At 36.8% G+C, this 10,506-nt stretch overlaps 1 protein-coding gene across 2 annotated transcripts in view; it reads right to left on the bottom strand.

The window, feature by feature from the left end:
• LOC107597509 (sorting nexin-19-like) overlaps window positions 1-7,267 on the bottom strand; it is a 28,591-nt gene extending 21,324 nt beyond the window's left edge. Inside the window, exons 1-9 of one of the 2 annotated variants that reach the window (XM_016288602.1) lie at window positions 7,158-7,267; window positions 4,866-6,471; window positions 3,826-3,964; window positions 3,645-3,745; window positions 3,112-3,231; window positions 2,906-3,027; window positions 2,712-2,805; window positions 2,348-2,531; window positions 974-1,103 (exon numbers count right to left, since the gene is read on the bottom strand). In XM_016288602.1, coding sequence (XP_016144088.1) covers window positions 974-1,103; window positions 2,348-2,531; window positions 2,712-2,805; window positions 2,906-3,027; window positions 3,112-3,231; window positions 3,645-3,745; window positions 3,826-3,964; window positions 4,866-6,452 — 2,477 coding nt within the window. In that variant the 5' untranslated portion in view covers window positions 6,453-6,471; window positions 7,158-7,267. The remainder of the gene's footprint in view (window positions 1-973; window positions 1,104-2,347; window positions 2,532-2,711; window positions 2,806-2,905; window positions 3,028-3,111; window positions 3,232-3,644; window positions 3,746-3,825; window positions 3,965-4,865; window positions 6,472-7,157) is intronic. The other variant, XM_016288604.1, reaches the window with a different exon arrangement.
• Between the last annotated feature and the right edge of the window lie 3,239 nt (window positions 7,268-10,506).

Genomic DNA, 10,506 nt, shown 5'->3' with positions numbered 1-10,506 from the left:
AAATGTAACCCCCCTTAACTTTAATCGCGAGCTTCATCTTTCAAAATAAATGTAAAGACAGAGCCCGAAAGGGGAACAGAGTCGCGTGACAGACACAGTGATGAAGCTGGTATGTGTTTGTGATGTGACCCCCCCACCCCCACTCCCACTCTCTCTCTCTCTCTCGCACGCACGCACACACACACACAATGCGCAAAACTCCCCATTTGAACAGTCAATAGCAAATACTCAAACTAATAACAAAACATACTTACAGTCACTGATTCAGAAGGAAACACACAGCGTCTCCCTGACATGCTGCTTCAACACTAACTGCGGTTACTGAAACCACGCCTTCTTTCTTTGCGTGCACATTTGGGCGGCATTATGCTAATATTTCCACATAGTGAGGTAGATATGTGGGGGCGTGTTAGAACGAGCTGTTTTAGGGGGGAGTGGCAGAGTCTTAACTTTGATAAAGAATATCTCTTTGGTTTTGAGACTTTAGTCTTTGCAACTTCAGAGATCTTATCTATGCACAATCAGCTTGTAACACTCCAAAGAGAAAGGAAAACTTGAAATCGCATCATATGACCCCTTTAAATCTATAGATAAGGTCTAGATTTATGGCATTTACTAAGTTGAAAACACTTCTTTCCACATCAGAGATGAGAGATGTGTTGGACAATGTCTCTAAAATCCCATAGCAGCAGATTAAAGAGACAAATGAATGCACTGAGCTTTTGCTTGGCAGGGATGAACTTTCTGTGTGCTAATACTGCTAAAATATGCTTGATAAATTCTCCATAGTTAAAAAAAAAAAACATCAACAGCGTAATTCAAAATGCATTGCAGAAATGTTCAACAGTTGGTTCAGCTTTGAGATTAAATCAAAATACTGCAAAACTGGGTGTGTGTGAATCTGAAATGAATTCAAGAAGCTACCAAAGATTAATTACACCGGGAACTGGTCATATCAGTGGGGTGGACACACCTTTCAATGAGGGTCCCAAACAGCATTCTGATGGTCCTCTGGATGTTCTCTGTGCAAAGCCAGCTCCACTGATCCTTCATGATCACACACAGGATATTCAGGGCCTGGTCAGATAGAGGTGTCTCACTAGCTGTGTACAAACACACAGGTACACACAATATAAAGACATCAGTCACGGCTGGAAAAGACTATAAGAGACATTGGTCAGAATCTTTGAAAATGTGTTTGTAAAACGACTTCCAGAATGACTGAATAAGAGCACATCATGTTCCACGTCCACAAGTACAACTAAAATACAAAATATGAACACACACAGATCCAATCACTGACATGTTTTTATAATATGGAGCATGAAATTACTTTGTTTATTTTTTCCTGCACAGAACTATGAGCTGGTTTTTGTCAATGCAAATGGATACTATGCAACATTATGAAAGTGCAATGCTGCCCTCTAGAGTTAATTTACAGATTAATATTACAGATTAATCCTACTGACCCAACACTCTTAAAAAATAAAGGTTCTTTATTGGCATCTATGGTTCCATGAAGAACCTTTAACATCCCTTAACATTCCATTGCACAAAAGGTTCTTTATAGTGGAAAAAGGTTCTTCAGATTATTAAAATGTCCATCACACTAAGAAAAAGTGGTTCTTTCAAGAACTGTTCACTGAAAGGTTCTTTGGGAAACCCAAAGCGGTTCTTCTATTTCAGGGTGCCCAATCCTGTTCCTGGAGATCTACCTACCTGCAGAGTTTAGTACCAACCCTGATCCAACACACCTGTCTGTGATTATCAAGCGCTCCTGAATATTGAATATTAATTAGCCGGTTTGGTTGGGTTTGATCAGGGTTAGAGCTGAACTTTAGGTAGATCTCCTGTTCTACGGCTGCGAAAAACCCCTTTTGTAAATGTGCAATTCTCCAACAAACTTCTGAGGGGGATGCAGTATTTAAATTAAATTATAATTAATTATTATTTATTTTATTATTTTCATATATTAAAATAATTTAATCCTAATCTAATTTAAAATTCGAAAAAAAAAAAATAATAATATATATATATAAAATCAATAAATAATATAAATTCTATATATAATATGAAATCTTTTTTTCTTCCTGTCTGAATAGCTATTGTTTTTATTGAAAAATATACAGTTCTATACAGTCATGCTTTTCCATGCTAAAATGGTAACCGGAGCTTCAAAAGCCTCATTTAAGTGGTTCATATGATTTATACACTATATTTAAAATCCTTGTCTGAGCAACCCTTCTCTCGAGTTATTATCAAAAGAACAGCGGTGATTGGATTAATATGTTGAACTCATGTATTACTATAATAACTAAAATGATTTCTCTCATACAAGAGTCATTACCATAGTCACTGAAGGCAGGTGCATTCTGTAGCTGTGCTCTGGCACATGTGCATGTTTTCATATCCCATTTAGGTCCTGGGCCTCCGCTTCTCTCTGCATCAGCATCAAACCCTGCTTGACCCTCTAAACGCTCCTTCTCTGAGATGAAGCTCTCCAGCTCATTCAACGAGAAGCCATTGAAAACCTTCAAAAACAACAACAAATCAATGCATATTCCCTGTGTTGCTGATCAGCAGTGACTATTGCAGACTAAGTGGAAATTGCAGATCAAAGTGGAAATGAACAAAAGCGATTTTCCATTTCTCATTCGCTTCCTTCTAATGGTGCATTGGAAAAGGCTCAGTTACTGATGAATGCTACTTACAGAGCTGCTTTCATCAAAGCAGTAAAGCACTTTGGGTTTCATGTCCAACACACTGAGAGCAGGGGCAACTTTACTAGAGAACCTCATTCTAGACCTAGAAATGAAACAGAGAAACGTGTGTTAGTCATACAGGAAATGATTTACAGCTATAAACATTCAGAAAATACTTTAAATAAGCAGCTTTCTTGCCATACTTGGATTTCTTGTCAGTGGACAGTTTCCCATCAGGATCTGCGTCAATTTCATCAGTAGGACTTTGTGGTTCTGAGCGAGGGAAGGCCGTCTTCAGGGTGTCCACTATAGCGTTCACCACAATCTGCCAAGTCACAGATTATCTCATGAAAGACTTTTTATGTGAAGTGTTTCAGTCAAAACAAACAATGTGCATTTTGAAAAGTACCCTGTCTATGCGTGAAACAATGAAGGGTTTCTTAACAAAGGCAATTCTTGCATCAGTGTTTAGAGCGAGAAATTCTTGCATTTCCTCACTGTTGGCCGTTTCAGGAATGGCACAAAGTTGCTGTAATAAAAGAAAACATGAATAAACATTTAAAAGAAGTTCTGTGGAATGGAATACGAAGGTGTAGAACCATCTCCAGGATGATCAGAAGAAATGGACAGCACCTGAGTTAAATATATGAGTGTCACAGCAAAGGGTCTGAATACTTAGGACCATGTGATATTTCAGTTTTTCTTTTTTAATAAATCTGCAAACATGTCAACAATTCTGTGTTTTTCTGTCAATATGGGGTGCTGTGTGTACATTAATGAGGGAAAAAAATTAACTTAAATGATTTTAGTAAATGGCTGCAATATAACAAAGAGTGAAAAATTTAAGGGGGTCTGAATACTTTCCGTACCCACTGTATAGTCAGGTTTATGTAATTTATATATATATATTTAAAAAAAAAAAAAGGAATTCAAAGAACGTACTCTAAGGAATGTTTCCAAAAGACCTTTCCTGGCCTCGACTTTGTCACTGTCCATGTTTCCAAATGGAAGCTCAGGAAATATTTTCTTTGGTCCTTTCACATCTAGTTAACAGAACAAGACAACCAATAAAACAGTGCTTTGGAAAGCTTTGAAACTGACAGGACTAATGTGCTCCGCTCACGTTTAAGAATCTTGCGTAATTCTGGTTTCTCCTCCAAACGGGTCTGAAGGTTGAGGAATTCACTGTAGCGTCGGTTGACAGTGTGATAGGCCATGGGCTGCAAAGCTTCAGGATTCTCAGAGTCCATGGCTGTTTCATACTGCAAGACAAATACATTATTATTAAGTAACCATATTATAATGACGTTTTGCTCCGCCCCCTTGATTACTATTACAAACTAAAGCTTTACAGAACATCCTATAAGAATGAACTGGACATTTCCATGAATAGCGTGATGTGCTAATTGTTAAATGAAGACAGAAATATGATTAAATACTGTAGAGACTAAAATTACAATAAAGGCACTTCAGAGAAAGGCCAATATTAAAATTCTGTCATATATAATAATTATTTTTATGTCTGGAAAAAAAAAAAACAGAAAAATGTTAAATATTAAAATTCTATACAATTTTGTCTAAACAAATAAAAAGAAAACACTGAAATTAAAACTAATATCAATAGTTTTATTTTAAAAATCAATTATTATTAAAAGCTATAATTATTAACAATTGTTATAGTTGATATGCAATTAGTGTACAATATTAAAATCCAATACAGTATTGTGTAAATTAATTTAAAAAAATGAATCCTTCAAATTAAAATCAATTGTTTTAAATGTTTCACATGAATTTAAGCAGCAAAACATTATAATGTACAGTATGATCAATGGAAATTCTGAATATATTAACATAATAATATAAAAAAAATAAAGATTACATTTAACAATGAAATTAGTCATGTTTTAAAGAAGACTTTAAGTCGGCTTTACATGACGGCAAAGGGAATCTCAGAATCTCAGCTTTATTGGCAAGTGTGTTTACACACACACAAGGAATTCGTCTTGGTGTCAGAAGCTTCCAGTACAGAAAGTACTAAATGTAAAATTAGGAGAGTGTGAACTATTAAATATCAAACATCATAAACTTAACCCACTCTTTAACTAGGCTAACTTGATAACTTAACTAGCATGATTTAACAGAGAAAAGTGAGAACCAATTCACCTTTACAGTGTAGAGAGTGTAGGGATGTGAGCCAGTGCCTCGGTGCTCCTTGGCAGTGATGGTGCCAGTGATGCGGAGGTTCTGGATAATGACTGGACCCTCTGGACTGCTAAGGGGCTCGAAGCTGAAAGTTGCCAGGGATGCCATCCCAGCTGGTGAAGAAGCCTGGATGGGTGCAGTCAAAGCCAGCTCACTGGGGTTCACCAGGCCTGGCTGGTCTGCACTCGAGTTACTCTTCTCCAACGGCTGAAGAGTGCAAAAGCTTGATGACTCTTCCTCGGGCACACAGGTGGAATGTACTGATAGCTCCTTCTCTGTCGTATTGGAGTAAGTTGGAAGTTCATCCTCGAGGTCTAACACAGCATCAACTGGAGTGGCGCATTCGGCAAGTCTTTCTGAAAGGGTCTCCTCTGAACCAGTCAGAACCAGCGATTCTAGGGAGTTCCGCTTGAAGTCTGTTAGAGGAGAATCCAAATCAGAGTCGGTTTCTTGATAGAAAGGATTGGATTTACCGAGCCTCAGATAATCCCTGGGGCTAAAACCCAACGGAAATGGTTTGGTCAACCGTGGTTCATCTTCCTCCAGGTTGTGTGGAGAATAAAGATCACCGGAGTCAATGACATCGTAAACTGCAAGTTCTGGCGTTGGGGCCTCCATTGCTGTGGGGGTCTCTGGGGTGGCTTTTAGGGTCAGAACGCAAGGAATTTCAAGTTCTTGCAGTGTGTTTTCTTGATCAGATACAACTTGTGGTGGAGCCTGAACTTCTACTGGTTCTGGCTCTGGGGCTGGTTCACTGGATTTACTGAAGATGCTTACAATCAGCATGTTTAGCCAGTCTGGGTCAGACAGTTTTGCAATTAAAGGCAGCAGAACATTGCACGTTATAAGTTCGCCCACCACAAATCGACCTGTTCTGGTTTCTAAATGTGGAGGAGGTACAAGAACATGGAGAAGCAGATCTACAATGGCCCGTACGTAATTCACCTCGACAGCAGAGCTCTGAAGAGCGGGATGAGGAGGGCAGAATTTGCTGTACACCTCCCAGAGATCTCCATCTTTGTCCACCACTTGATGTTTAATGGCTTCCTTGGCACTCAAATAACACTGAAGGTGGCATCCAGATAGGTCTAAAGCCCTCTGGGATAAAGCTTTCCTGTCAACTCTTGCCGCTCGACCCTTCAGCTCCATCGCAATGGAGATCATGGCATTGTGCACCTCATCCTCAAACTCCTTTTCTCTGGAAATGGTGCTGTACCACGAGGTGACAAAGTCACGTATGATCTTGGCAACTGTCTTCTGGATCTCATCTTCCAGTTGTTGCTCGCTCTCGGCACTATGTGGGATCTCGTCCAGCCTAGCAAAGCGCTCCAGATGAACAACGCTGTCTGAGTCCAGGACAGCCTGGGAACCAAACCAACCACCTAAGACCACTAAGAGGCTTGTGAAGACACAGAGGAGCCAAACGTTGACCAGCAGGTGGAACAAGATTATCCAGGCCAGCAACGCCCCAAAACCAAGCAGCCTCCTCTGGACCAAAAACTCAGACAAGCCCCAGGGGCTCACGTTGAGATGCTCAGGCGGATACATTGTAGAGGTTTACATCCTCCTGTGAAGGGAAAATGGAGAGACAGAGCAACCAAATAACTGTGGTTCACAATGACTTCAATCGTATGGACAAAAACACAGGATTGGTCCTGTGAGACCAACCAGGATTTTCCACAGAAGAAAGCAAGTTATTTGGTTTTGGTAAAACATGAGGGATGACCACTGATCTATAATATATATATATATATATATATATATATATCAGTGGGGATAACGGATTGTTCATTTTTGGGTGAACTGTCTCTGAAATAGATGGACTAGTGTTTGATCATTGTTTCTATACTGCAATACAATTTGCGGTAACTTGACAGTAGCCACCACTGTCATTAAAATGAGAAATTAAACAATTCCATAAATGTTGAATTAACATGGTTTTACAGAAGTAACAATGAACCACGCCTTTAGAGGAAACTATGGTTAACATGGCGATTGTTTCTAAGGGGGTTCTTATGTGTGCAGATATCGATTTGATATCAAATTTACTTGAATACTGTAAATATACATTATTAAAACACACAAAAGATCAAGCTTAACAGAAAAGACTAGTTTTACTAATCTGGTTGGTTATCATGACTTCATTTGTATATAACGACGTTGCTGTATGTTTTGATGGGTGTCAAGCTGGCGTTTCGTAATGGCTAAAAATATATAACACCGTGAAAGATTAATGCATTTAAATGAACTTACCTTAACAGCACATGTAATCAAATGTAAGGTGCAAATTTGAAGCATAACCAATTGATGTTTAAATGCCAGACAAACGGCCTTGCAGTGTTTTGACAGCTTCTTCCTCGCCATCTCCGCCTCAGATGATGAACAGCATCCAGCGTTTTGTCGCCCTCTAGAGGTCATACAGATCCCTGCAGCGCCCTACTGCACAACACAGCATGACAGCTTCAGACAACGTTTACTTTCACTGAATTATTTCCACACAAAGTGAAAAGGAGACGGTCATTCTGGCTCCTTTTGAGTTCCACAAGACATGAGGGTGATGTATATAATTGATTATGTTTTTTGTTTTGAAAAATTTGTTTTTTTGCTCACCAAGGCTGCATTTATTTGATTAAAAAAATAGTAAAACTAGTAAAATTTTGAAATATTATTGCCATTTAAATGAACTGTTTTCTATTTGAATATATATTCAAATATAATTTATTCCTGTGATGCAACGCTGAATTTTCAGCATCATTACTCCAGTCTTCAGTGTCACATGATCCTTCATAAATCATTATAATCACATTACTGTTTTTACTGTATGTTTAATACAGTATATGATAAAATAATGCAGCCTTGATGACCTTAAGCGATTTCAAAAACATAACTTGGATGTGTATATATATATATATATATATATATATATATATATAGACACAGACAGATGTATCATGGTTTCAACACAAAAATACTAAGCAGCAAAAACTACTTTCAACAATGATAATATTAACCATAATTAATAACTGAGCACCAATAATAATTGAGCAGCAAATCAGCATATCAAATCAGCATGTGGCACTAAAAACTGGAGTAATGATGCTGAAAATTCAGCTTTGCATCACAGCAATACTTTTTTTTGTAATACATTATAAAAAAACTATTTTAAATTGTAATAATATTTCACAATATTATATTTACTGTATTTAGTCAAAAAAATAGTCAAATAAAAACTATACTAATTAAAAATAGTCAACTAAAATTTTTTATTGTAAAATAAAAACTACACTGCAGTTCAAAAGTTTGGGATCAGTAAGAATTTTTTGTTTTTTTAAAGAAGTTTCCTATGCTCATCATGGCTGCATTTATTTGATCAAAAATACAGAAAAAAAACAGTAAAATTGTGAAATATTATTGCAATTTAAAATAGCTGTTTTCTATTTGAATATACTTTAAAATATAATTTAATTATGTGATGCAAAGCTGAATTTTCAGCATCATTACTCCAGTCTCCAGTGTCACATGATCCTTCAGAAATCATTCTAATATGCTGATTTATTATCAATGTTAGAAACCGTTTTTGTTGCTTCATATTTTTTTGGAACCTGTGAACCAGTGTTTCAAACACTGACAATAAATCAGCAGATTAGAATGATTTCTGAAGGATCATGTGACACTGAAGACTGGAGTAATGATGCTGAAAATTCAGCTTCAAAATGCAGCCTTGATGAGCATAAGAAACGTCTTTAAAAAGTAATAAAAATCTTACTAAACCCACACTTTTGAACGGCAGCTTTAAGCTGTTAGACCTCATGCTGCCGTACCACATCACAAGTTTGAAAGCCAAAGGAGTTAGCTAGTTAGTTTTTAACAAGCATGAATCACCCAGTGCTGTTAAAACTGTTAGTCCTGCTACAACTGATGTTCAACATCTGTTTCCTCAGACACACACAGTTATTGCCGTTATGCTGACAATTTTAGGGAATCCCCTGGGAAACACAGATGAGACAACATATTGTTTGTCATATGCAAATGCCATTAATGTTCTCCCCAGATTGTACTTCCTCAAACAACGTACAAGATTTAAATACACATTTGTATAGAACCAAGAATTCCCCATCAGCCATCACATGATACGGCTATCAGAGACTAATGCTGCCACCAGGTAAAACATAGACCATTCTGAAGTGTCTCCTCTCTGCTGATTGGACACAAAAGAGGTTTCACCCAAGCATTATATTGCACCATAAACTAGTATTTGAGTTCTCCCTTATGAACAACTCACAAACATGCTGAGCAAGAGCTGCAACCTGAGGGAAAACTGTTTAAACGTATCCCCATCTACATGAGCGTTTCTATCCAAATGATTTATACCAACTAAATATTAAGATCAGACAATATTCATCTGTATTTGAAATGACAGAACCCAGTTGTACACATAAAGAGTGTTGCGGGGAGGATCGGGAACATCTACACCAGTGGTTCTCAACCAGAGGGCCTTCAGATGCCGTCAAATGACGTAAAAGAAGACAAAAGCATTTTTTCTTTGAAAGACCAAGATTCTCACAAGTCTTGGAAAATCTGGATATATATGAGGTAGCCTGATTTTAAAAGTGGGATATACAGACCTGGAAAAGTCACAAACTAATCAACTCTCAATCAAGGGGAGATGGGGGGCTTCAAATATTGTTGTGGACAATGGGGGACCTAGGACTTAATAAAAAAAATTTAAAAAAAGTTAACCACAGACAAACACATTTGTATATGACCTTTTTATGCAAACTTTGTTCATATCAGAAGCATCAGGATCTGAAAATGAACTTTGAAGAATAAATTTTTCAGAATTGATCAAATGTACTATTGTTCATCCCATTGCATTGTTAGTTTATGACACCTAATACATTAACTAATGGTACCAAATTTAACTAATTTTACTGTGAAGTGTCAATCTTTTCTGATATTTTTTCTCCCAAATAACTTCCAATTTGATTAAAAAGGCATGACTGAAAAAGTGATTGCACATTCATATATTTTCTTATGTACACTACTATTACAAAATTTGCATCTGAGATTTATAAAAAAAAAAAAAAAAAGTATTTTTATTCAGCAAGGATGCATTCAATTGATCTATGTGACAGTAAAGACATTTATAAGGTTTAAGATTTCCGTTTCAACTAAATGCTGTTCTATTCAAGTTCTGAAAACAATGTATCAGTCTCAACCAAAATATTAAGTTTAACTGTTCTCAATAGATTGAAAAGAACATCAGCATATTAGAATGATTTCTGAAGGATTACATAACACTGAAGACTGGAGTAATGATGCTGAAAATTCAGCTTTATAATCACAGAAATACATTTTAAAATATGGAAAGTTATTTTCAATAGTAATAATATTCCACAATGTTACGGTTTTTACTGTATTTTTGATCAAATAAATGCAGCCTTGCTGAGCAAAACAGAGGTCTTCAAAAAACATTTAAAAGTCTCACAGACCCCACACGTTTGAATGGTATTGTATATTATCTTGTAATGCACATCCTTTTGTAAAATTACAAACAAAAGGAACTGATTTGACACCCCAGCTCATAATAAAGTTTCAAAAG

This window comes from Sinocyclocheilus grahami, unplaced genomic scaffold (assembly GCF_001515645.1).
Source record: "Sinocyclocheilus grahami isolate Dianchi unplaced genomic scaffold, SAMN03320097.WGS_v1.1 scaffold233.1, whole genome shotgun sequence".
NCBI lineage: Eukaryota > Metazoa > Chordata > Actinopteri > Cypriniformes > Cyprinidae > Sinocyclocheilus > Sinocyclocheilus grahami.
The sequence above is the reverse complement of the archived record's forward strand: the minus strand, read 5'-3'. Positions and strand labels throughout refer to the sequence as shown.